The 27707-nt window shown below is 47.5% G+C and overlaps 1 protein-coding gene across 1 annotated transcript in view; it reads right to left on the bottom strand.

The window, feature by feature from the left end:
• Positions 1–27707, bottom strand: part of NAV2 (neuron navigator 2) — a 161822-nt gene that overhangs the window by 38970 nt on the left and 95145 nt on the right. The window contains 6 exon segments of the mRNA XM_044270784.1: positions 11474–11596; positions 17153–17530; positions 17831–17939; positions 18074–18180; positions 20328–20692; positions 20694–21325. Of these exon segments, the coding sequence (XP_044126719.1) occupies positions 11474–11596; positions 17153–17530; positions 17831–17939; positions 18074–18180; positions 20328–20692; positions 20694–21325 (1714 nt within the window).

Below are 27707 nucleotides of genomic sequence, written 5' to 3'. Positions count from 1 at the left end.
ACTGCCCTGTTTATGCTATAAATTCCCTGGAACGCTCGCATCTATTTGCACAGTTCACTTTGCTGCCAGCGTGGGCCGTGCACATGACCCAGAAACACAGTACATGGAACCGAGCCGCAGGCAAAAACAGCCGAGACCCCGAGAAATCAGAGGAAAGCTGGGGGGGGACAAGCAGGTACAATCTCACCAAACGGTATCTAAGCCAGTGGGATCTAAATCAGCAAGTGGCTTTCCAGAGGCTGTGAAACTACAGCTCCCAGTTGTAGAGCACTGACCTAGACTACATGAATTTCCTGAATGGATTGAACTTTCCAATAAAAACGCATCTAAAATTTTTCTCTTCAAATGTGGACATCCCCTTTAAGGCTACAGGAGGTGCTTTTTCTAAGGCAGTGTTTCCAAACCAGTGTGCCTCCAGCTGTTACAAAACTACAACTCCCAGCATGCCCGCACAGCCAAATGCTGTCCGGGCATGCTGGGAGTTGTAGTTTTGCAACAGCTGGAGGCACGCTGGTTGGGAAACATTGTTCTAAGGGTCCAGAGCCTTCAGCAGGCATCGGATATTGTCATCACATGGACTGTATGGAGTAATAGGTATTTCAGCGACAACCGTTATTTACATAAACATTAAGCAAGTTGTCACTGCTCCGCCCCCTGCTATACGGAGGCGTATTAGTTATGTAGGAGGTTACACAGAGGCATATTGGAAAGTGATTAACCACTACAATATAAACGAGGCCGGATTTTAGGTCGGTGCATGATTTCCTACTTATCTCTGGAGGGATCTCTGCTCGAAGTTTTAACTTACAGTGAAAATCTGCCCATGAGGCTTAATAATAATAATCCTTATTTATATAGCGCCAATGTATTCCGCAGCCACCGCCTGTTTTTATACATTTCCTCAGTCTTTTTACAATAAATAAATGCTTCCTGAAACATTGTTTCTCTCTTTAGTTACAAACACGCAAAACAAATGAATATTATATTTTTGCAAATTAGTGTCTCCGTACCGGAGAGATTCGCACATGCAAAAATATCCAAATGCTGGACGTAAGCAGAAGAGAATCTAAAACAAATACAGATGATCTGTGCAGGCGCGCCTGTATTACTCAGCAAGCGGCCACCTCCACACCAGAACCAGTTCTGCCTGGCCCAGATAGGGGATCTTGAGTGATCGTCTCCTTATTTTAATTTATTTATGCACTTATATAGCGCTACTTTATTCCGCAGCGCTTTACAGACATTAGCATCCAGCTGTCCCCCATGGGGCTCACAATCTAAGGTGGGGTGTGGAAGGAAACCGGAGGAAACCCACGCAAACACGGGGAGAACATACAAACTCCATGCAGCCTTCTTACCAGCTCTCCTGTGAGATGCGACCCTGTGAGCGCCGGGGAATCCGCAGCCCCTATTAATTACACACAGCTAGCTGGAAGAACTTGTTTTGGGCAACTGTAGAAGACAATGCTTCCTACAAGGCTGCAGGGGGATGTGATAAAGACGAGGTAGTCGGGGGGAGGGGAGGCCCATTACTAATCCAAGCTAACAGGATTAAGGTGAAAAGAAGAAAAAAAGAATTAGCAAATACCGCTCTGGCCCGGTTCTCTCCCTGAATGGAGGTCCACAGGTTAGACTTTTATCTGACCCCTAAATTCTCAGTGCAGCCCCCCAACAAGATAAAGCAAAAAAGTCCCCTTGGGGTGCAGAAGGACCCTCCATTCACTGCTGGATTTTCTATCCTTTCCATTATTAAATTGCAACAATGTATCACTCCTACTCCTGATACAACATTTCCCCCTGGATTGTAAGTGTCTGTATTTGTTCTACAAAGATAAGGAACATTTTGGCAGATAAAGGAAATATTTCTCTGCCTTTTATATCAGGCGGTTGCTTTTCACCCTCTTCGAAGGTCATAAAAAGTTGGCGAAGAGCTGCGGACTGCAGAGCCCTGACAGGTAAAAGGTGACGACAAAAACCCCAAACATCTGTGGACCCCCTAACCCCACGCGGGTACGTGATAGACATTCCATACAGAGCTATTACATGTCAGTGGCCACCGACTGTAAGACTTACCTCCTGCTCCTGAGGTTTCCAGTCCACTGAATGGTTCTGTTCTGCCGCCCATGGACATTCCCGGACACGAGAGCCCCGCTGACCGCGGCCGGTGACACCTTCATTGAGGACAGCGCTTCCTGAGCGCGTTCATATCTTCTTCCCTAACAAAAGTTTTGCCTCTGGAGCACATGTAAGCGCCCTGACAATCACTGGAAGCCTCACAAGGAAGGGGGAAAAAAAAAAAAAAGCTTTGCACTTCAGAAGTCTGGAGGAAACCTGATGCCACCAATCATTAACCAGTGAAGTGCCGGCAGCCCACACGCCAGCACAGACAGGGCAGTAAAGAAGCAAACTGCTTACAGGTCTGGGAATTTTCCTGAGCAAACACTGAATGTAGCAGGAGGCAAACAAGACCCTGCGGTGATGTCAGGGAGGGCGAGCCCGGGTCCCCGGCCCATGTGGCGGTTTTCATACAGATTCTGCAGTCACAGAGACCACAAGGATCTCCATGTAACAATACAGACCCCCTGGGGATGAGCCATTGTGGGAGAACTACAAGTCCCAGCAGGATGTAGCATCCAGGGAATGTTACACAATAGAGATTGTGATCTGTGAATTATATTATTCCGAGTGTGGCGTACATCTGCAGCAAACCCTGGGGGGGGGGGGGGGGAGATTTAAGAAGGTGGTGGTCTGACCGCAGTGACCCCCACCGATCCCGATCCTGGATCCAATAGATCGACAGGTCGAGCTCACGCCTCCATTCATTTTCTACGGAGCCGAGTGCTGCAGTCAGCAATTCATGGCGGCTCCACAGAGAGTGAATGGACGGGCAGGGGGCGCTTGTTTGAACTGCTGCTTGATCAGATGGGGGGAAAATGAGACCCCAGAGGTCGGACCCCCACCGATTAGTTAGTTATCCCCTATCCTTGGCACAAATCCTTTAAAAGTCGCAGACTTCTTAATAAGGGCTCGTTCAGGCGGCCGTATGCTGTCTGCAAAAATGCGGATCCGTTTTCTTGCAGATTAGATGCGGACCCGTTCACTTCAATGGGGCCATTTTCTTCCGTTCTGCGGCTCCGCAAAACAAATAAAACATGTCCTATACTTGTCAGTGAAAATCAGGACGTGGTCCCACTGAAGTCTATGGGTCCGCAAAAATGCAGAACGCAATCCGTTTTTTTGGGCGGACATGCTAAACTGTCCGCCAAAAAATGGATCCGCATTTTTGTGGACAGCATACGGATGTCTAAATGATCCCTAAATCAGATGCATCTCCTGGTAGTCAGTGCGCCAGTAGAGCAAATCTACGGCAGCGACGAGCGCCATACTTTACACCTGTTTCTGGGCAAAATTATAGTAACCAGGATGGGCTCTGGAGGCCACGCCCCTTTGCTAAGGGCCACACACTTTTCACATGTACATAGACTGTAAGCTGAAGGGCTCAGGGTGGTGTACTGAGGGTTTTACGGGAAGGTTACGGTTTTGCACCTACCACAATATCGTACACCCTGGCATCCGTCACCCCAGATATAAAGGCTTTGCTTGCTGTGTATTCCCTGTGTGTGGACTCAGGGAGTCTCTATGTACTGAGTAAACAGCTTGTGCTTTGTGACGTCCTCGCCTGAATCCGTGTCACAGGCGCCGTGGCTCGTCCTCCTGAATTATCCTGCAGCAATTACTTCACACTTCAATTATATTCATTATATTAAGTTACTGCATTAAAAGGGATACATCTGCATTGCTCTGACCTAAATATCTTCTCCTGGTCCAGTTACAGCCTGCAGCGCCCAGAGCTGCATTCACAATTCTGCTGGTTTCTACTGGAATATGTCGACAGGTTGTAGACAGACCCGCCCCTATGACACAATGCTGCACTGCATTCTGGGACATTCCCTTTTTCCTGCATAGGACTGCATTAAAGCACTTCCTGAAAATATGCCTTGCAGAGACACTGAACTAGCAGGGGATGCTGGGAGACTTCAGTTTAGTAGCTTTCAAGATAGTGAGTGCAGTGGCAAAAAAGTAAAGGCTAGAGCAGGCATCTTCAAACTGCGGCCCTCCAGCTGTTGTAAAACTACAACTCCCGCCATGCCCTGCTGTAGGCCAGGGATGCTCAACCTGTGGCCATCCAGCTGTTGCAAAACTACAACTCTCAGCATACCCTAATAGCTGTAGACTGTCCAGACATGCTGGGAGTTGTGGTTTTGCAACAGCTGGAGGGCCGCAGGTTGGCCATCCCTGCTTTACGTCAAAGAAGGCAGATGCTGACAGCTCTCTTATGGCTAGAGACCCTGTGCGTCCCCAAGACCTAGGGGTCCAGGTGCACCCCCCACTGCTGTAGGGCTCAGATTTAAGTAAGTGACCCCCCCTCTGCAGCATATTGGCTTAATGGTTATGAGCTGAGGGTTGTAAATAGCGGCTCACGGAGGAGCATTTATTGCATGTGCAGCTGTTTATAATCCGGAGCTGATCCCAGCATTCCTCCGACTCTACAGAAGAGCACGAGAGCATGACGTAACGCTCACATACTGCGCCGCGGGAAGCCAACCGCGTACGAGTCCAGGAGCTCCGTTCCAATGATTTTACTGGGCCGCAATGGAACAAACTCCGATATATATTTGGAAGGAAACAGATTTACTGCTGCTTTACAGCGCCAAACAACGGAACAGCCGGTAAGCTCTGCGCCTGCAGGTAATGAATTTCTAGTGAGAGCAGGAATACCGGAGCGATGAAATCACTCACTGCTCTGGTAAAGAGGTTTGAGGTTAGATGGAGGCTGCACGGAATCTGCCACTTCTTGTACATGTCGTCTATCGCAGCCCGTGGCCACAAATCAGACCGTGTGGCCTGTCCTGGCAACACGGAGTTAACTTACCAACAGCCCCGGCTTTCCTTATGTACACCAGAAAAACACGGGGAGAGGAGCATGGTAATTTACATTAAAATAGTAAAATGAGTAGGTGTTATGTACTGAAACATCGAATGTAAGGAGGGATTTCTGATCTGAAGCCTGAAAAACAGAGTGCAGCTCTGGAGCATAATACAGGATGTAACTCAGGATCAGTACAGGATAAGTAATGTATGTACACAGTGACTGCACCAGCAGAATAGTGAGTGCAGCTCTGGAGTATAATACAGGATGTAACTCAGGATCAGTACAAGATAAGTAATGTATGTACACAGTGACTGCACCAGCAGAATAGTGAGTTCAGCTCTGGAGTATAATACAGGATGTAACTCAGGATCAGTACAGGATCAGTAATGTATGTACACAGTGACTGCACCAGCAGAATAGGGAGTGCAGCTCTGGGGTATAATACAGGATGTAACTCAGGATCAGTACAGGATAAGTAATGTATGTACACAGTGACTGCACCAGCAGAATAGTGAGTGCTGCTCTGGAGTATAATACAGGATGTAACTCAGGATCAGTACAGGATAAGTTATGTATGTACACAGTGACTGCCCCAGCAGAATAGTGAGTGCAGCTCTGGAGTATAATACAGGACATAACTCAGGATCAGTACAGGATAAGTAATGTATGTGCACTGTGACTGCACCAGCAGAATAGTGAGTGCAGCTCTGGAGTATAATACAGGACATAACTCAGGATCAGTACAGGATAAGTAATGTATGTACACAGTGACTGCACCAGCAGAATAGTGAGTGCAGCTCTGGAGTATAATACAGGATGTAACTCAGGATTAGTGATGAGCGAACTTCTGTTTTAAGTTCGGCGTCTAAAGTTCGGCTTCCGGTTAGCGGAGAATCCCGATATGGATTCCGACTTCCGTTGTGGTCCGTGGTAGCGGAATCAATAATCGGCCATTATTGATTCCGCTACCACGGACCACAACGGAAGTCGGAATCCATATCGGGAACCATATCGGGATTCTCCGCTAACCGGAAGCCGAACTTTAGACGCCGAACTTAAAACAGAAGTTCGCTCATCACTACTCAGGATCAGTACAGGATAAGTAATGTATGCACACAGTGACTGCACCACCAGAATAGTGAGTGCAGCTCTGGAGTATTATACAGGATGTAACTCAGGATCAGTACAGGATAAGTAATGTATGTACACAGTGACTCCACCAGCAGAATAGTGAGTGCAGCTCTGGAGTATAATGCAGGATGTAACTCAGGATCAGTACAGGATGAGTAATGTATGTACACAGTGACTGCACCAGCAGAATAGTGAGTGCAGCTCTGGAGTATAATACAGGATGTAACTCAGAATCAGTACAGGATAAGTAATGTATGTACACAGTGACTGCACCACCAGAATAGTGAGTGCAGCTCTGGAGTATTATACAGGATGTAACTCAGGATCAGTACAGGATAAGTAATGTATGTACACAGTGACTCCACCAGCAGAATAGTGAGTGCAGCTCTGGAGTATAATGCAGGATGTAACTCAGGATCAGTACAGGATGAGTAATGTATGTACACAGTGACTGCACCAGCAGAATAGTGAGTGCAGCTCTGGAGTATAATACAGGATGTAACTCAGGATCAGTACAGGATAAGTAATGTATGTACACAGTGACTGCACCAGCAGAATAGTGAGTGCAGCTCTGGAGTATAATACAGGATGTAACTCAGAACCAGTAATGTATGTACACAGTGACTGATAAAACTGTAAAGGTTCTGAAGACCTGCCCTTTAAACAGGTCACAATCATTACTGTCGGAAGGTTACATGTGCTGTTCGAACTGGTGCTGGAAGTGGGAAATCCCAGGCTTTAGCTTCTGTATAGGTAAAATATAAAATTTCCTCTAAAAACGGAATTCCTGGGATGTGCACAGAAAGCAGAGGCGTCCGGTCCCTGTAGATGTGAGCAGAGGTGGAGCGTTCACAACTACCTGCTACGTCTATTATCCTGTGGATTCACATTGTGAACTATTACAATTTAGGAGCGTCTCTGGATAATGGACTCGGACTCAGAAATCCTGAAATAAATCAATAACGGGCAGACCGAGCCAGAAGAATGGCGTCCGCCGGGATCGCAGCCACGAGCGGAATGTGTTATTTTAATCTTTTGCGTTGTTTAAACATTGGGCTGAATTCGCTCTGAAGCAGATCTGCTGACTGCGAGGAAATGAAGCATGGGAAGGGTCGTGTGAGCCGAGGCCTTGGAAAAGTTTGTGCCCCCCCCTCTGTAATTACTCCGGCTGATAGGGAGGGCGCTTCCTGCAGTTAATGATTGTCAGGAGTCACTGAAACCGGGGTAATAAACACAGGCTCCCACAAAATGATAGCCATCAGCTGGACCTACCCAGAATGCACTGAGCCTGGGCTGCCGGAGTTTATACCAGTGTGGGAGCGTTATAAGAGGAGCCGTCTCTGGGGGCAGCTGTCTCCCATATGATTGATAAGGATTGCTGTCAGCCTCCTGGCCAGAAGCGGCTGATAACAGGGAGCAATTGATTCTTTTCACCTCTCCCATATGTTAATCCTGGGCCTCCTGATTCATGAACTGAATGCCAAAACTACAGTGTACACTGGCACACAGGCAGAGAAATGAACAAAAGGGGGTATAATTATAAAAAATAAAAAAATGCATGTGCAATGTATATTTTGCTTTCCCAGCGGGAAACTAGAGGATGACCCCTATAGACATGGTAAGGGGGCTTACAGGTTGCTATGCACTATATAATGGAGACCATGATAATGCGGCAATGGCCGATCAGGAAAATAAGGAGATATTCAGGGATTTAGAATCCATATATTTTTTTATCACGGGGACATGAGGTGAGGAGCAGCTGTGTACCCAGGACTATGACCGGTGATAAGTCAGAGTCCGGTCTGTGGGGCTCTGGGTTATGTGACCGCCGTCTCCTGTGCATTCAGCTGAGGGAAGAATAGGAGTTATCTGATAAAATAATATGGGTTATATGACATAATGCAGCCGGGGGCCCCGATCCACCCGCAAGAGTCAGACAGACTGTAGCACTCAGGATATCGCTCAGCGGTGCAGGTATTTCTGCTGTCAGGACACGCTGCTCAGTGATATCACTGGAGGTGTGAATGCAAAGCTGTCACTGACGGCAGGAGCAAACCGATTACAGCGAGCATATGTCTGCAATACTGCGCTCTTCATATGTAATCTAAACTGTATATCGTCTAATGCTGGATAACTGTCTGCATACATTATATATCCTGTATTATCCTCCAGAGCTGCACTCACTATTCTGCTGGTGCAGTCACTCTGTACATACATTACTTATCCTGTACTGATCCTGAGTTACATCCAGTATTATACTCCAGAGCTGCACTCACTATTCTGCTGGTGCAGTCACTGTGTACATACATTACTTATCCCGCACTGATCCTGAGTTACATCCTGTATTATACTCCAGAGCTGCACTCACTATTCTGCTGGTGCAGTCACTGTGTACATACATTACTTATCCCGCACTGATCCTGAGTTACATCCTGTATTATACTCCAGAGCTGCACTCACTATTCTGCTGGTGCAGTCACTGTGTACATACATTACTTATCCTGTACTGATCCTGAGTTACATCCTGTATTATACTCCAGAGCTGCACTCACTATTCTGCTGGTGGAGTCACTGTGTACATACATTACTTATCCTGTACTGATCCTGAGTTACATCCTGTATTATACTCCAGAGCTGCACTCACTATTCTGCTGGTTCAGTCACTGTGTACATACATTACTTATCCTGTACTTATCCTGAGTTACATCCTGTATTATACTCCAGAGCTGCGCTCACTATTCTGCTGGTGCAGTCACTGTGTATATACATTACTGATCCTGAGTTACATCCTGTATTATACTCCAGAGCTGCACTCACTATTCTGCTGGTGCAGTCACTGTGTACATACATTACTTATCCTGTACTGATCCTGAGTTACATCCTGTATTATACTCCAGAGCTGCGCTCACTATTCTGCTGGTGCAGTCACTGTGTACATACATTACTTATCCTGTACTGATCCTGAATTACATCCTGTATTATACTCCAGAGCTGCGCTCACTATTCTGCTGGTGCAGTCACTGTGCACATACATTACTTACACTGTACTGATCCTGAGTTACATCCTGTATTATACTCCAGAGCTGCACTCACTATTCTGCTGGTGCAGTCACTGTGTACATACATTACTTACACTGTACTGATCCTGAGTTACATCCTGTATTATTCTCCAGAGCTGCACTCACTATTCTGCAGGTGTTGTCTCTATAAGACTATCTTTAGACACATATAAACATTCAGTATGGAAGATGAAGAAGTCCTTGGTCCTCGGTTGTCTGGCGCTGATCTGGTAGGTTTCCCGTCTCTCTTCGTACAGGACTCCGATCACATACTGTACACAGATATCCGCTTATCTGCACCCACACAGAGAATTGAGGGGCCAGTTCACATAAAGGTGTGTATGTGTACTTTAAGTGTGGGAAAGCACACAGGCCTCGGAGCGCGCGGCAGGTGGAGGCGATCGCTCACCATTGCTTTGCTCAGGATTTTGCCGCTCGGCTTTCTGCTCTGAAAAAGGTGCAACAGCTAAACCCACACCTTGTCCCTGTCCGTGAATATAACTGTACGCACCCACGTGCTCAGCCCCGGCCGGGGGTGTTCCCCTCGGCCGAGCAGACCTGGGCTGTAGGTTACACCTGGAGTTGCCACCATTCTGCTCTTAGACAATGGCACCGGGGGAGGGGGATGACCTAATTTCATCTGCTGGCTATGGCCTGCATTACTGGAAGGCAATGATAGGAAACAAAAGCTCCTACAGGATCTGATCTCTTCCAGGAACTGACTGACTCATCCAATGTCCGGCATACCTCTGTGCTCCACATTTCATCAACCTCCAGAGCTGCACTCCTCATGACTGACAAACACAGGCGTATTACAGGTCACCAGCAAATCCCCTCCATATTCTGCAGGATGTCCAGAAACCCTGCAAATACTTTCAGCTTCCACTACGCAATTTTCCATTTCTGATGCTCCATTCACTCCCAGAGATGATTTAGGATTTCCGCTGGCGGAGTACGAGCTGTGCATGCTCAGAAAAAGTAGGGAGCAGCAGAGAGATGGGAATGGATGCAGAATTGTAGAATTCTAAGTGCAGCTTTGGAAGTGAGTGGAGTCCATGCAGCTTTGGATGCAACTAGAACATAAGACATGCTGTGACACATGATCAAAACTGTGCAAATATGCAATGTTTTATATCAGTCAAATCTGGAGAAAGATCAATGTGAACCCCTGAAAGAGGGAGAACAGATTTAACAGCTCTCCATATAAATCAGCCCGGGGTGGTCCTTAAAAGGTTAACACCCACCTGGCAGGAGGATCGGCGCTGTCCCAGCCCTTGCTGCTGGTGCACAGTATTCCTTAGGGTCATGCACACAAAACGTATACGGAACCATTCATTTCAACGGGTCCGCAAAAAAAAAAAAACGGAAGTTACAAAGGGAATTTTGCATTACATCCGTATTTCTGTTCCGCAAAAGAATAAAACATATCCTATTATTGTCCAGATTCCGGACAAGGATAGGACTGTTCTATTAGGGGTCAGCTGTTCCTTTCTGCAAAATATGGAAAGCTCAAGGACGTCATCCGTTTTTTGCAGATACGGTCGTGTGCATGAGCCCTTAGGCTGACCTGACCCCTGTAAAAACAGAACTAAAAGTCCCAGCATGCACTGCAAGCTGCGGACATGTCACTGCGTGCAGCAGTTGCTATAGGTTCTCCAACCACAATGGTGCAATCATTTATCACAGTGCAGAGGAATGTATAGCTCCGTGACCAGTTAAGGCGTGTTACTATAAATAGCTGCATAGTGTACACGGCGCCCGATGCCTGCGCTGTGTAACCAGCGCATACGTCACAGAGACTACGAGACCGCCGGCATAACATGACACCAAGCCCATGAAACACCCGGCAGACTGCAAAGATGGATTTTAACATCACTTATGAATCTGGCCGAGCATGTAATTTCTAAAGGGAGATAAGCGACTGCAATTCAATATGGGCGCCCCTTGTCTGATCACAGCTTCCCCGATCTGGAGACATGAGATTATTGAGGGATTATGGCCAGCTTCAGGCAAAGATATGGACTTTACTTGACAGACCCATTAATGATGTCATGTCCCACTCCAGTGATGTCACCCCTTCAAGTACAGCGTTGTGAGAGGACCTTCACTTTTAAGTTAAACCTCTAGAGGACACAAGCGGAAGTACTGCCTGTCCTAAAAACTATATCGAAGACTAGAGCAAGAATATCTTCTGATTGTGTACACAAATCTAGACATTGACTGATCTCGGGGACGCAGGGCCTTGGGGTTCACTTAGTTAACGAGGTTCACTCTATTAGTCAGAGAGAAGTACTTAATGGACGTTTACATGGAGAGACCACCTATTAATATAGGATGGACGCACTCCCACCTGTCAGCATCTCCTTGTCCCATAGACGTGTTACGCTGAAGTGTTTCCCGAACAGCCGCCATCCCGTCAGGCAGACGATTCAGTCTCCGTGTGTAAAGGCCAAGTCCCCCATCTGTCATATACCTGAAGAAAAGAAGAATCAGAGACAATCAAATCAGACCCACGCTGAAAACTACAGGAGTTCATCTGAATGTATGAATACAATGACGAGCAAAGGGCGACTTCCAACCATATTAACATGAAATCATAAGAATTTAGAAAACAGGTTTACCTACATAGCACACCTTTTTCACTTCTCTAAAATGTACCGCCCCACTGTGTACAGGAATATAACTACGATAATACTGCTCCTATGTACAAGAATATAACTACTATAATACTGCTCCTATGTACAAGAATATAACTACTATAATACTGCTCTTATGTACAAGAATATAACTACTATAATACTTCTCCTATGTACAAGACTATAATAACTACTATAATACTGCTCCTATGTACAAGAATATAACTACTATAATACTGCTCTTATGTACAAGAATATAACTACTATAATACTTCTCCTATGTACAAGACTATAATAACTACTATAATACTGCTCCTATGTACAGGAATATAACTACTATAATACTGCTCCTATGTACAAGAATATAACTACTATAATACTGCTCTTATGTACAAGAATATAACTACTATAATACTTCTCCTATGTACAAGACTATAATAACTGCTATAATACTGCTCCTATGTACAGGAATATAACTACTATAATACTGCTCTTATGTACAAGAATATAACTACTATAATACTTCTCCTATGTACAAGACTATAATAACTACTATAATACTGCTCCTATGTACAAGAATATAACTACTATAATACTGCTCCTATGTACAAGAATATAACTACTATAATACTGCTCCTATGTGCAAGAATATAACTACTATAATACTGCCTCCTATGTGCAAGAATATAACTACTATAATACTGCCTCCTATGTGCAAGAATATAACTACTATAATACTTCTCCTATGTACAAGACTATAATAACTACTATAATACTGCTCCTATGTACAAGAATATAACTACTATAATACTGCCTCCTATGTGCAAGAATATAACTACTATAATACTTCTCCTATGTACAAGACTATAATAACTACTATAATACTGCTCCTATGTACAAGAATATAACTACTATAATACTGCCTCCTATGTACAAGAATATATCTACTATAATACTGCCTCCTATGTGCAAGAATATAACTACTATATTACTGCTCCTATGTACAAGAATATAACTACTATAATACTGCTCCTATGTACAAGAATATAACTACTATAATACTGCTCCTATGTACAAGAATATAACTACTATAATACTGCTCCTATGTACAGGAATATAACTACTATAATACTGCTCCTATGTACAAGAATATAACTACTATAATACTGCCTCCTATGTGCAAGAATATAACTACTATAATACTTCTCCTATGTACAAGAATATAACTACTATAATACTGCTCCTATGTACAAGAATATAACTACTATAATACTGCTCCTATGTACAAGAATATAACTGCTATAATACTGCTCCTATGTACAAGAATATAACTACTATAATACTGCTCCTATGTACAAGAATATAACTACTATAATACTGCTCCTATGTACAGGAATATAACTACAATAATACTGCCTCCTATGTACAAGAATATAACTACTATAATACTGCTCCTATCTATAAGAATATAACCACTATAATACTGCCTCCTATCTATAAGAATATAACCACTACAAGGAGTGGCAGTAAACAGGGGCCGGCGGTAGCAGTATTATTCCTGTGCAGTGTACCCACTGAGCCTTGCTGGTGAACACTCTATTGTCCTCTGGTATCAGCCGTGTCATGGCTGTATTGCTCTTCCATGAGCTCATGTCTCCTCAGCGCTGAGAACCGCCGCCTTGTAAACTCTGTTACTTACCTACTAAACTGCTATAATGTGATAATAATCTGCATGGAATAATATAACAGAGCAATAAACCAGGACTAATCCTTAAAGGGCAGGTGCCTAATTCTCCAGCGCTGCTGCCGAGTCCATATGATCCCGCTCCCATTAGTCTCAGGATAATAGGCGGGGGTTCAGTCATTGCCCCTCAGATCCCGGCAGACCCCATTATATGGAGATTACAACCTGTGCAATGTCGGAGGGATTTGCATCAGATCCGTTTTCATTCACCATCTGTGACCGTGTAATTGCCCCCCAGACCAGAGCAGGGTGCGCTCCCGTCTACGGGTGAGGCACACGGGGCGTCATGTCGGCTCACCTACAATACTATAATCTGTGCAAAAGGTTTTAAAATAAATCATTCACCATCAATAATATCACATTTGGGAATTGCCCTTTAGGCCATTCCCTACTAAATTCTTCAGACAGTCCCTTGTACAGAGGAATATTTAATCTGATCAGGGTTAAACCTTTGTGTCTGTGACCGTCCTGCTGGCCTCAGAAGCTTGCAATCGAATCCCACTCTCCCCCTGCAGCAAGAAAAGCCTCTAAACCTTGCCGCTGCGACCCCAGCAAGAAGGTGACTCCCGTCCCTACCTGTCCTGTCAGACGTCCCTGGTGCTCCCAGCAGGTGACAGTCACCACAGGCGGGCGGCCGGGTGTCTGCAGCCTCGGACGGGTCTGTGCGGTGTGCATGTAGCTGGGAGGAGCGGAGAGAAGCTGCACAGGGCTCGCACCCGCCACCGGTGTGAAGATGCCCCAGGGACGGTTTCCTGGCGTTACTAACCTGCAGAGGCTCCTGGGAACTTCTCACGTCAGCGAGCGCAACCCCAGGGGCATGAGACAAGGCGACCGCCTAAATGACACCAGCCGCAGCTGTGGCCCCCAGATGTGCCCCGTGCAATCTTATATTTCCTCCAGCTCAGGGAACACAGCGCCAGTCACATAAGAGGAGCATTCTCATCATGTAGGAGGAGTACTCTCATCATCCACTTATCGCTGCAGTGGTGTCAGAAGCGTCTGATCCGATCTCCTCCATCTGAAGTCTGACCGCCCTACTTTGCTCTTAGTTTGGATTTTAACCCTTGCAGTGCTACCACTTCCCTGGAGATAAGCGGCATCTCAGTATATGCAGCAGAGAGGAGGCGGCATTTTAGGGATTTTTGCATAATGACACTGCAGCAGCTATTACCTGCAGTCCCATGTAAAACTAAAAATAGACTACTGCAGTTCCCTATGACAAACTCAGCTCTGCTGCACCTGAGCTAGTTGTCCTGATCCGGCAGCGATGCCACTCATCCCAGTCCCCATGTGCTCACAGGATGGAGTAATACCGCAGGATGTGCTATTGTGAGCAGCTTGTCCTCATCCGTGTGGTGGCACTGCTTCCTGATGGAGTCCAGCGACTCGAAGGAATCAGCCCAGTAAGGAGACAGCGGAGCATGGACAACCGGAATTAGAAGAGTGACAGGTGGCGGATGTCTACAGACCGGCGTATTATCTGGATCTAGGGGGGCACAGGCTGGATGCCTGAAGGGTCCAACTGTTACATAGGAGGACGGCTGTATTATAGAAGGGGCGTACAGGGGTGTGATGATTATTGCAAACAGCAATCCTTCACAGAGGCACAGATCCTAGGCAGTTATCACACCCACGGGTTACGGTTTGGAGGTCGCTTAGAGTCCAGAGCAAGATCTGTGCTATCAGTCTGATAGAGTCAGTGACCAGGACCAGAGTAATACCACATCAAGATGGTTATAGAAGAATGCAGAACATACAAAAACACAGCGACATTAAAAAGAGCGTGCAGTTAATATAACCATGAAGCATGGCGACTGATAAGTGACCGGCAAAACACCCTCTAATGTGCGCACAAACCATGCCAAGTGCTACAGATGTGTATGTATATATTTAGCGCCACCTTGTGGCAATACCACATAGCGGCAGCACACGCCTCTGAATAGGTTTCTCCCTCCACAAAAAGACTTGACAGCTATTTTAAAGTATTTTGCCCACAAGATATACCTTTGTCGTGTATTGTTCCCTTCTCCGACCCCCTTTTACACCACGGCTAACTTGCAGTATCATGGCAGCCGGCAGTTGCACATGACCCATTTTTCTGTTTTATGGTTACAGCTCCCAATACCCTATGCAGCACTCTACACTCTACACAGTTTTTCACAGCCTCCTGCTTTACACCATCACCAGTCAGTCTCCTTCCTCATATAGCAGCTGTAAATAGTAGTGTTGAGTGAACTTCTGTTTTCAAGCTCGGCGTACAAGATTCGGGTCATCGAAGAATTCCGTTATGGATTCCGCTACCACGGACCATAACTTACTTAGTAAATAGACTTCCAAGTTCGTTCCCTGTCAGTCTCCTTTCCCCTCTGGCAGCTGTAAATACATTCTCCAGTGAGTCCCTAATTAGTCTCCTTCCCCTGCTGACATCTGTACATATAGTCCCAGTCAGTCTCCTTTCCCCTCTGGCAGCTGTAAATAAATAAAGTCCCTGCTAAGTCCCCTAACCAGTCTTCCTCCGTCTTTAGTGTCAGTGAGTATAGTCCCGAGTAAGTTCCTGTCAGTCTGCTTTCTGAAGAAGGGGCATCACCCGAAACGCGTTACTGGGACTTTATTCAAATAAAAACTCCATGTATAGGAACATAAAAGGATAAAATAATAAGTATACATGACTTTTGGAGGAAGCGTTGGATATTGGCCTTTTTCTGGATTTATGTTCTGCCAGTATGCTTCCGGACAGTCTCTTTTCTCCCCTAGCTTTCAGGACTACGTATCATCCTCAGCAAGTTCCCTACTCAGTCTCATTACCACTCTGACCGCTGTACATACAGTCTCCAGCAAGTTCTCAGTCAGTCTCTGGCAGCAATGATCATCTTCCTCAGTACTTTCCCTACTCAGTCTTCTCCCCCCTCTGGCAGCCATAGATATCCTCAGCAAGTTCCCTTATTTAATCTCTTTCTTGTTCTTCTGACAGCTGTACATATAGTGTCCAGCAATCATCCTGATCAGTCTCAGTCTTCTGACAATTATATATAGTCCACAGCAAGCTCCCTGATCAGTCTCCTTCCTCTTCTGACAGTTATATATAGTCCACAGCAAGCTCCCTGATCAGTCTCCTTCCTCTTCTGACAGTTATATATAGTCCACAGCAAGCTCCCTGATCAGTCTCCTTCCTCTTCTGACAATTATATATAGTCCACAGCAAGCTCCCTGATCAGTCTCCTTCCTCTTCTGACAGTCATATTTACAGCCCCCAGCAAGTTCCCCTGAAGTTAGAGGCATAATAATTGTACCATGGATTCCGGAGGAGCAGACAATTGAAGTGGATTACTATGCAGAGACTTGAGACGTGTGTCCGCCAGTGCTAGACAGACGTGCACATTGCTATACACTATGAACACTAGGTGGCGCCATGCTATGTCAATGTCAGAACTCATGCTGCTGCAGTGCACTGCAGGAGATGCAGCTCATTCTGACTTCTGTGCATTACCAGGTATAAACACTTCCCTAGCCCACCATGATCAGTAAGCCAATAGTCACTCTGCAGCAGCTTTGGATGTGACTAGAGCATAATAATTGATAAGTACAAGATACCTGAAGCAAACCATTCCTATATGTAGATAAACCGCATACAATGAGTCAAGCCCCTTACCCGCTGGTGATCTCATCGCTTCGGATGTTCTTGCTCAGGACATCGCCGTCGCTCATGTATCCGGTGGCATCGACGCTAACACTCTCCAGCTCCATGTCGTCCCCCTTGTCGTCGTTGTGACCCATGTTGCCTCTGGTAGCCAGCTGCCTCCTGAGAGGTGCAGGGTACACGTAACGCCCGGGTTCACAGTTGATAAAGCGGCTGGCGCTGGCTCGTGGAGGGTACCCGTTACCCAAAGACGGTGCGTCTCCTGCCTGCAGACGAGGGCTCGACTGTCCCAGCCTCCATGTTAACGGCGTGGGCCGGGACGCCAGGCCGAGGATGCTGCGCCCGCTGACCTCCGTAGTGATGTTACTGTCAAATGTGGTTTCCAATGTGCTGGAGGGGAAAAAAAAACCACCAAGAGATGTAATAAGATGTCCCACCGAGAAATCTACATGCCAGGGGCTCATTCACACAGGAAGGAGGGGGGATGGGCAACTTTTTTTTTTTTTTTTACTGGAATATTGACTTTAGTAGGTATTTCCATAGGACCGGACAGGCCTCCCCTGGAGCAGTCGCAATCCGCAGGATGGTTCCGGGGGTGGGGAGGGGGTGAATCCTCCTCACATGTGATCTGTTAATGGAATGTGACTATGGCGGGGCCGATCATGCACTGTACACGCGCCCTGCCCCCACCTGTGGCTGATCTGTGTCCCCCTCAGGCTGGACATAGTTTCCTCCAAGTTCTGCCGTAGATCCGCAATGTTCTTCACCGTTCTCAGTCTCCGGGTTTCTGGATCTTCACCTTTAAAAAAAAAATAAAAAATGAAAAGAAATTTAGATTAGAGGCTGAAGTCTGGGCTCAGTGGATGGAGGCTGCGTCTCTGATCACCGCGTGGGCTCAGGCAGGGTAAGGTCGGGACCCAGTGATCCACTTACCTGGCAGATCCTCCAGACAGGACGTTTTATTATAGAGCGCGGGCTCGATGTGAATCCCTCCTGTGCCGCTCTCTACCGAAACATTCCCCTCGTTGTCTGTCTGAGACCTATAGACGGCAAAAACGGACAGCTACATGACGTGGACGCCCGTGAAATCCACTACTGCAACTACACAATACCGCCACATCGTGCACAAGTGTCCTAAATACCACCTGGGCATGTGCAGATAAGGCTACTCTCACACTCCGTCATGGATCTGCACAGACAGATGCGTTCAGATAATACAAACGTCTGCATCCGTTCAGAACAGATCCGTTTGTATTACCTTTAACATAGCCAAAACGGATCCGTCTTGAACACCATTTAAAGTCAATGGGAGACGGATCCGTTTTTTCTATTGCGCCATATTGGCTCAGTTTCGTCAGACGGACACCAAAACTGCTGCAGGCAGCCTCCAAAGCAGAATGGAGACGGAACGGAGGCGAACTGATGCATTCTGAGCAGATCCTTTTCCATTCAGAATGCATTAGGGCAAAACTGATCCGTTTTGGACGCTTGTGAGAGCCCTGAACGCATCTCAGAAACGGAAAGCCAAAACGCCAGTGTGAAAGTAGCCCTACTAAGCAAGGCATGTGTGACCACCCTAAGCAGAACGGTCATGAGGGCCATCTTGGTGGAATAGAACATCTATACGTTTCTCAGAGGAGGAGGACCACTTTATAGTTTATCCTTAATTATTTCAGGGAGACCTTCATTTACATGTAAGTTGTGTCTGTGTTACCGGTGACTTGCCACTAGAGGGCGACATGATCAAGTCAATCGCTGGCGCCGTTACCGCTATTTGCTGACTCAGGATATTTAGACAGATTGTTGAGATTTCTCGAAGGTGAAGTGCGATCCGTTAAATATCTGCCCCGTCATCAGGGAGGTTATTCAGGAAATGCAATGCCCTTCCTCTGCTGAGCCAAAAAGCTTCAGTATTGGAGCTCAGCCCCATTCACTTCCCTGGAGCTGAGCTGCAATACCACACACAACCCACTGACAGGTGAGGCGCTGTTTCTGGAAAGAAAGCAGCCATGTTTGCTTAATCCTGGACAACCCAAGAAGAAAGTGATGTCATTACATGTGTCCAAACCTTAGGCTCGGTCCATTTGCTATTTTTTACGGAGGTTGACCAGAGGGTTAGAAAAACATGGCTGCTTTATTCCAAAAACTGCCCCTCGCCTGTCTATGGGTTGTGCCTCATATTGCACTGTGGCCAAAAGGACTTGACTTCATTGGCCTCTTCAAATAGCTGATCGTCAGGGGTCCCGGGTGTCGGACCCCCACCCATCCTGAGGATAGTATTAAACGCTCACTGTAGAGTGCAACTTTCTGCAACGTTGTAAGCAATATCTGCAATGCTTCCTGTCACTGAATAGAAACAATCTCATGTACATCTAGTGGCTGAGGTGAGTACGGGCTACTAGATGTACACGCAAATGTTTCCAAGGAGGGATGGCACCATCTCCGGATGTGGGTGTGCAATGTGATAAACACACACCAGGGGGAGCCACCGGTCTGTACAAGTCTATAGAGGAGAACACGCCTGACCGAGACTCAAGGAAATAAAAGGCCAGGGTGTCTCGGGTCCCTGAAGCTTGCAGGCACTAGAGGGCAGTGTCCAGTATGACTTACACCAGGGATGCTCAACCTGCGGCCCTCCAGCTGTGGCAAAACTACAACTCCCACCATGCCCTTCTGTAGGCTGATAGCTGTAGGTTGTCCGGGAATGATGGGAGTTGTAGTTTTGCAACAGGTCTCCTTAGGGTAAGTTCACATCTGCGGCACCAGCTGAGGAACAGACTACCAGGAGCTACCATATCCGGCACTGCCGCACACCACCAGATCCCCTATGATTATAACGGGATTTGACAGGAGTCCAGCATAAACAGTTGGCGCTCTTTAGGGGGCTGACACTTACCGGCTAGCTACCTATAGGTAGGCACTAGAGTCCATTTTCTCCTAGAGGGGAGCTCATTTGCATCCCTTAAAGCAGGGATGCTCAACCTGCGGAACTCCAGCTGTTGCAAAACTACAACTCCCAGTATGCCCTAATAGCTGTAGGCTGTCCAGGATGCTGGGAATTGTAGTTTTGCAACAGCTGGAGGGCCGCAGGTTGGGCATCCCTGCCTTAAAGGGCCACATGGGTTATGTCTTTAATCACTCTGACCTAGTCTATAGGCGTACAACCAAACCCCCCGCAGGAAGGTACCTGTACATGAAGGGTGCCACCGTGGCCGTGTTGGGGTGATTATACTGCTGCTGGGGATGAGGTAGCTGAACGCTGACTGTATTACTTCCCGTAGTCCCGGTGATGGGCTGGCTGCTGCCCGTTGTGGATGCCCCCTTCCCTTCCGAGGAGGCCAAACTGGATGTGGAGCTGGAATTCCTGTTGTCCAGCTGGGTCTTCTGAAGAGAAAGCCCTGAGCCGGTCTTTCCGCTGCGGCTTCTGTCGCCTTCCTTGGCAGACCCTGGGGCACTTGAGGATTTCCCTGGGGTGGGTTTCATTCCTGGTTTTGGTATTCCGCTGTGGGCAGGGGCAGAGGCCTCCTTCTTGCCCCCTTTGGGGATGAAGCTAGGCGATCTTGGAGGACTTTTTTGGCACGTCGGCGGCAGTGGGCAGCGCTTCTTCCCTGAACTCTTCCTTCGCTTCGAGCTTTTCGCCAACCGATGCTCTTTTGGCCAGGTCCTTGTTCTTCTCCTTCTGCTTGTCCTTCTCGCTGCCCTTCGGGGAGCTCTTCTTTGTCGTCAGTGCCCGGCCAAGCGTCCTTTGAGCGATGCCCTTCAGCGCGATCTTAGGGCTGTGAGAAGACGGGCTTATGCTGTTGGCGTTCTTGATGCTGTGCTCCATTTCTTCAGCTTCTTCGCAGCTGGGGAGCTGGTCAAGTCGTTCACAGCTGGGGTCCTGACACTCCTCCAGTGCTGACCCCGGAGACTTGGAGCCCCCTTTACTATTGAATAACTTCAGTTTTTCCAGCATTGACTTCTGGTTGTTGGGGGAAGGCTTCAGAGGTTCTTGAGGTTGTTTAGGACTATCCGGCACGGGCTGCTTCACAGACAGTATGGAAGACGTGGTGGTGTGCTTAGCGCTGAGGGACTTGCTCCTCCACGGTTTATTGGTGGAGTTAGGCTGGGGTATGGCTGAGGGGTTATTACTTGAGGAGAGGACATTCTCATTCATCACCGTCTGCACAGCGCCCTCGGCCAACTCTGCAAGAAACATCAAGAATAGAAGAATTACCTTCACATAAGAGCCCACACCACTCAACGACAGGTACATCTAGACACTCAGGTCATGCACATTTCAGGTTGTGCCGCCGTCTCCCCAAACCATGCAATAATAGGGAATATCAGCAAGAGTCTGAGACTGATGAACATCCCCCTCCAGTGATCAGTGGGGGTCCCAGGAATCTGTATAGCTGATAAATGTGGAGGCTTCCTACACTCCTGGACTCTCACAACCTAGCTCAGATCCAGGTAATGGCCACCATGGACGGCACCCAACTTTCCCAGGCACAGATATACCCATGAAGTGGTATCGAGCAGGAATCCTACAGTGAACCCAATGCACAGCAGAGACGTCCGGGCTGTGAGCCGACTCTGCTTTCCCTCTAATAAGCCCCATGTGCGGCCGGAGGCGGCTGCTTCTGATTAGCGAGCGCTGCACAAATATTGACCCATCAGTAAATCCTGCCGAGAGCGACATCCCCCCAATGTTTCCTCCGATCCGCGGGCGCAAGGGACCGTCCAACGCCTTTCAAAGTGAGAAATAAATGCTCGGCCTTCATTGTTCCCAGATCCATGAACCTGGGCGCCGCAGCGGAAAGAACGCAATGCAAGGAGCAGTCGTGACTTAGATTACAGTCCGCGTAGATTATAGGACTGACCCTGTAATCCGTGGCATTTGCGCTGTCCTGGATTATCGGATTTTCTGGATTACTGAACAGAAACTCTATAACACTGGACTTGTAAGAGCCCAAAGCCTACAGGAGGACAACTGCCGGAAACGTGTGCTGGATTATCAAATGCCTTCAAGATATATCATTCTTCCCTGACTGACAGCAACAAGAAACCAATGCCCACCCCGACTATTCCGGAGTAATGGACACTGGATTATCAGAAGCCACGGACCTATAGAACATATTTGCTCTTTGACCCTCCTACTCTCTGAATGACCAGGAATGATATATTGCAATACTACACTTCTCCTGCAAGGAGGTGTCAGCCGGGCAATTACCTTAAAGGGGTATATTGATAAACCCTTTAAGGAGGCATATGGACTTCATGGAGGGGTGCCTTGTTCAGGTCAAGCTGCGGCTCTCACTCTGGTGGTTTCGGTCCATCTATATCAGGGATCAGCAACCTTCGGCCCTCCAGCTGCTGTGAAACTACAACTCCCAGCATGCAAACTTACTCCTCTGTTCTTATAACTCCCATAGAAGTGAAAAGAAGATTCTGGGAGTTGTAGTTTCAGAACAGCTGGATGCTTGAGGTTGCTGATCCCTGATCCATATATATTACACCATCTCGTACCCATTTAAATGAGAGTGTGTAATACCGCATTTAGCCTCTAGTGGCCGCTGTGGGGAACATGACCAGCGGAAAGAGACCTCCCAGGAGCCCTGATCGCCGCAGCAGCTCTCATATTAGTGGTTTTTTCACACACTGTTGTGGATTTGTCACAGTTTTGGAAAAATCGTGGACAAAACCTAAGACGGATGAGCACAATGTCTTCCGTCCTGAAGGAGTTACTCCTGATGAGACAATCCCTTTAAACCTTAAGTCAGGTCTACATGGCGACACCAAAATCATACGGACACATCGCAAGTCATTGTGTGTTGAAAGCGGCTGCGGTAGTACGCACGGCAACACAGGAGTCACGGAAAATCCAAGCCGGCAGGATTTCTGGTCACAGGTTACAGATCACGGGGCAGGGAACAAGGTAGGTTGTGATGTACTGCAGCTCCCATCTGACCTGTCATCCGAAATCGCACCCCGTGTGCGACTTTAACGTGATGGCAAGCGGCAGACAATTTGCTTTGACTGTGTGAACAGAAGGCCCTGTGCAGCCCTAGCCTTGCGCTCACACAAAACCGCCAACTCCATTTGAGGCTGCACAAACGACAAGCTCCTAAAACCCCATTAGGCCGCCCCTGTCTGACAACCCGAGGGGTGCAGGGAATTGCGCTATGTGACAGGAGGGGAAGCGGCGTTTGTTGATACAAGCATACTTCTCCTGGGCGGGCGATCCGGCTTAAGGACATTCCCAGAGGATCGTATGTGGAGTGCGAACAAATGTAATCCGTCACAGCCGCAGATAATTCATCGGATCTGTGTAAACAGCGGCGACCACCGCAGCAGCATTAAAAGGGCACCGGCCCCAGCCGCGTCAGACCGCTAATACCAAATATCCTGCACACTCTCCCGCATTCCTCCCATTTTTTCAGTTTTATTTTGTAACTACGTCGAATCATCATTATTTACGTGCGGAACTATTTGCACCCTTCGTATTCAGCGCAGGCCTCTGAGAGTCGCTTCCCATCAGATTTGTTCATTTGGGTTTATGGACACGTTGCAGTCCTCATCACCGCCCCCCCCACAATATTTTAGAAAAATCACAACGCGCTGAGATATTGGAGAAAAAGACGTGTTATGACTGCAGCGTGTGAACAAACCCTTAGGCTCTGCGCTCTCCACTGTTCTTTGTCAAACTTGCCAAACGCCACGGGGTCCGCAAGTGAAGAAATATCGGGTCTGGCCTCACGTTAAAAAGGGTTATGCCAAGACTGATGTAAAAAGTGAAAATCGGACATCACATAGTACATGACAATTTCTAACAAAGCCAGAACCGGCCCTGTACCTCTCATGGATCCAGAGATCTCCTCGATCCTTGCTCCAATTGCGCTGCTAGACTTATTATAGGGGGCATGTCCTTCCTGCTGCAGCTCTTTCCCTGTAACTGCCGCAGCTTCTAACAGAAGATACAGCTGGTGACGTTCAAGATTTAAACTGAGCGTGTGCGACCACCCCAGTGAGATGGACACAGAAACAAGGTAAATAACAATCAGCAGGTGGCGCTATGCAGACAAATGTTATTGAATAACTTAGTGGCTATGCTAAATTACATGCAGTCACCAGTGTTCAGAACCAGGTGCTGGTTTGAAAAACGTATTACATTTTTCGTAGGGACAACCCCTTTAAGACGGGGAATAAGTCCAGAGTCCAGTCACGTGTGTGCAAGATATGGTGATGATAGCGGGACGGGGACAGTCTGTTGTTTCTCTCCGTTCTTAAAATTGCTGGAACAATGAGCTTCTGTGACAAAACTAGTAAAAGTTCATTCAACTAGATCAATGCCCTCCAATTCCAGGACTACAACTCCCAGCATGCTGCGACTCTACAACCAGTGAAGAGCCGGCTGAGGACCCCTCGGGACCAGTGTACAGACCCCTCCGTGCACAGATGACACCCGCGGACCTGTGCCATTTCCTCTGCAGTCATCTTCCGCCCTGTTACGACCGTCCCACCTGCGCTCCGGGCAGAATGAGGTGAGAGCGGGCGTTTCGTCGGCCCCTGCACTCCATCAGGCCAGGATGTGAAGGTGGTAATGGAGATATAAGTGACTGAATACCGCGCAGACCTGTAAATCTTTTACTGCAGGCAGCGGTATCGCCTTAACAGACGCAGCGCCGACAATACGAGGACACATCTGTTTTACGTGTCATGGCCGCCTCTTCTATGTGCGCAGACACAGAGCCCGGGACACAAAGGGCACATTTACTACAGAGGGCGCTTCTTATAAGAGGTCTGCCATACCGTGTGCTGCCTGCGCCAGAGACTGATGACTGCGGAGAATTTACACCCGGTTTTCTGGCATTTATCATCATAATGTATTGGAGGGAGGAGGCCACGCCCCTTTCCACTAAGCCCCTTGATAGAAAAATGTGCCGCTTGTGCCAAAATTTGCGACTCTACTAGTACACATCTTTATCAAAGGGCATCTGTCAGCAGTTTTGTCCCTATGACACCGGCTGACCTGTTACATGTGCGTTTGGCAGCTGGAGGCATCCGTGTTGGTCCCATATTCATATGTGCCCGCATTGCTGAGAAAAACAATGTTTTAATATATGCAAATGAGCCTCTAGGAGCAACGGGGGCGTTACCATTACACCTAGAGGCTCTGCTCTCTCTGCAACTGCCGCACCCTCTGCACTTTGATTGACAGGGCCAGGTGTGATGACATTTACACTGGACCTGTCAAAGTGGAGAGGGCGCAGCAGAGAGAGCAGAGCCTCTAGGTGTAATGGTAACGCCCCCGTTGCTCCTAGAGGCTCATTTGCATATATTAAAATATAATTTTTCTCAGCAATGCGGGCACATATGAATATGGGACCAACACGGATACCTCCAGCTGCCAAACGCACATGTAACAGGTCAGCCGGTGTCATAGGGACAAAACTGCTGACAGATGCCCTTTAAACGTGTCACAATGTATAGGATCCAAGAGGCAAAGTACAAAATCCACAGAAGCATAAAATCCAGGATAAATATAACGGTAATAAGGCCAAATACTAAATCCAGGTACAGAATCGACAACACAAAGTACAGCCACATAATACAAAAAGATGGAGGGACCCAGTTTATTGGAAAGTTGCAGAACTTTTCTCCATCCTCACTGGGACCTGACGTGTCAGATTATCAGACAGGGCATGACCCTCAGCATCCCAGGCAGTCGCGTTCCGGATTATCAGATTTCCCTGTACTATAGCTTCCTATACACACTTCTGTGTGATTACAGGAAATATCAGAGATGAAAGCCCCGGAGAAGAGAGTCACTCCGGATTTCACATTACGCTTTTATCTCTGCGTCGCCCTCGCCCCGGGAACAGATCCGAGCAGAAACTATAAGCTAAATAAGGGCAGGAACAAAGTGATAAAGACCCAGCACCGACCACAGGAAGCAGACGTGAAATATCGGGGGATGGAAAAATGAAAAATATCAAAAGTGGAGGGGGAACCAGAGCAACGCCGTCCGCCAGTCCCAACGCTGGTCTGGAGATTAGGATCTGAGGGGTCGGGGGACTGCACGGCGCAGACGATGCTCATGTACAATTACTTCCATTTCATCCGAGGATCTAAGGGAGGGGGCGTCTGTACCCACAGCTGGGATCGATTTCACAGAAGCTGCTGGTATCCTTCCCTTTAAGCCGGTATTACAAGCCGTCACCGGCCGCTACTGTGCATCCGTCCGCCTGGTAATTCCCGGGGGCAGCGCGGGGCTGTCCTGGAGAGGCCGTGCAGCCTCACTACAAGGTAAAACTGTCCGCAAGGGCTTGACCCCTGTGTTACACTCCAGAGCTGCATTCACAGTTCTGCCACTAGAAACAGCCAGCAAGCATGCGGACAGACGCCCCCTAAGCTCAGCTCCTATAATTCGCGAGGGGGGCAGTTACTTTATCCTCTGTCAGATGATTGTACAGGGCATGTTCCCAGAATGCAAATCAGCAGCTGTGAACAGGCACTGAACAAGAAGGGGGTGCTGGGAGATTTCAGCTCTGAAGCCAGCCCAGTATTTTCTAATACAGATAAAAGCGAGTAATGTCAGGGCATACTGGGAGTTGTAGTTTCTCAATAGCTCTATTTCCTGAAGACCACTGATATACAGGTTGGTACAGCTCTTTCTATAGAAGTGATCACAGGAGGGGCCATGATCAATAGGATGAGGGCCCCCGGCTCTCTTCTGACTAATGTGGCCCTTTGGCTGGATGCTGATGGCTGTCCCATAGACATGACTGGTGCAGAACATGTCTGACCACTGGTCCGCTGCCTCTATATGGACCCCTACTATGGGGAAACTACAGAAGCTGCCCCTAGTGGGATGTGACTGGTGACTCCACATCCAGGGGCTTTATCTGCTTCTTCTTCCAGAACCGCCCCCAATGACATCATACTACTCCTCTCATGATGTCACACATTTACTGACAGTGCATAATTATGTATTGGGGTCTAGAGAAGAGATTGGGGGGCAGGCTTATCCCAGAGACAGCCCCCCAATCAGTCGTGCTCCATAACAGACAATCTGGTTGCTATGGGCAACACCGCTATCACATTTACACCGTTATATATCTTCCATACAATAGAAACTGACGTATAAAGTGATATTACAATGATTGAGAGCGGCTGCCCCTCATGGCGCCCCCCTATCTGCCCTCGTGTCACCTTTCCAATATTTCATTCCTTACATCCAAAATCCACATAATATAGAAATAAAACAGCAAAATGGGAAATTTTTCAAAATGCTGCAACTGTTATTTTTTCTTATGGCAGCACACATGTAATCAGCAGAAAAACCCGTCCTGTATATGCACATATATACAGCACAGGGGGGACAGCAAGGAGATGGGGTCTTTACATCAGCCAGAAATCACAGAATTGTACATTTACACTCTTCTAAATAAAAAATAAATAAATAAATAAAAAAAAGCATTTCCATTGTGCTTTGTATGGTCAGCACTGTCTGGCCCGTGAGGGGTTAATGGAGCAGCCGTCTGTCCGCACAGCAGAACAGGTGAGCGACCGGCGGCACAAGTCA

This window comes from Bufo gargarizans, chromosome 10 (genome assembly GCF_014858855.1).
Source record: "Bufo gargarizans isolate SCDJY-AF-19 chromosome 10, ASM1485885v1, whole genome shotgun sequence".
NCBI classification, from domain to species: Eukaryota; Metazoa; Chordata; class Amphibia; order Anura; family Bufonidae; genus Bufo; species Bufo gargarizans.
Note: the sequence above shows the minus strand (reverse complement) of the source record. Positions and strands in the feature narration are given on the sequence as shown.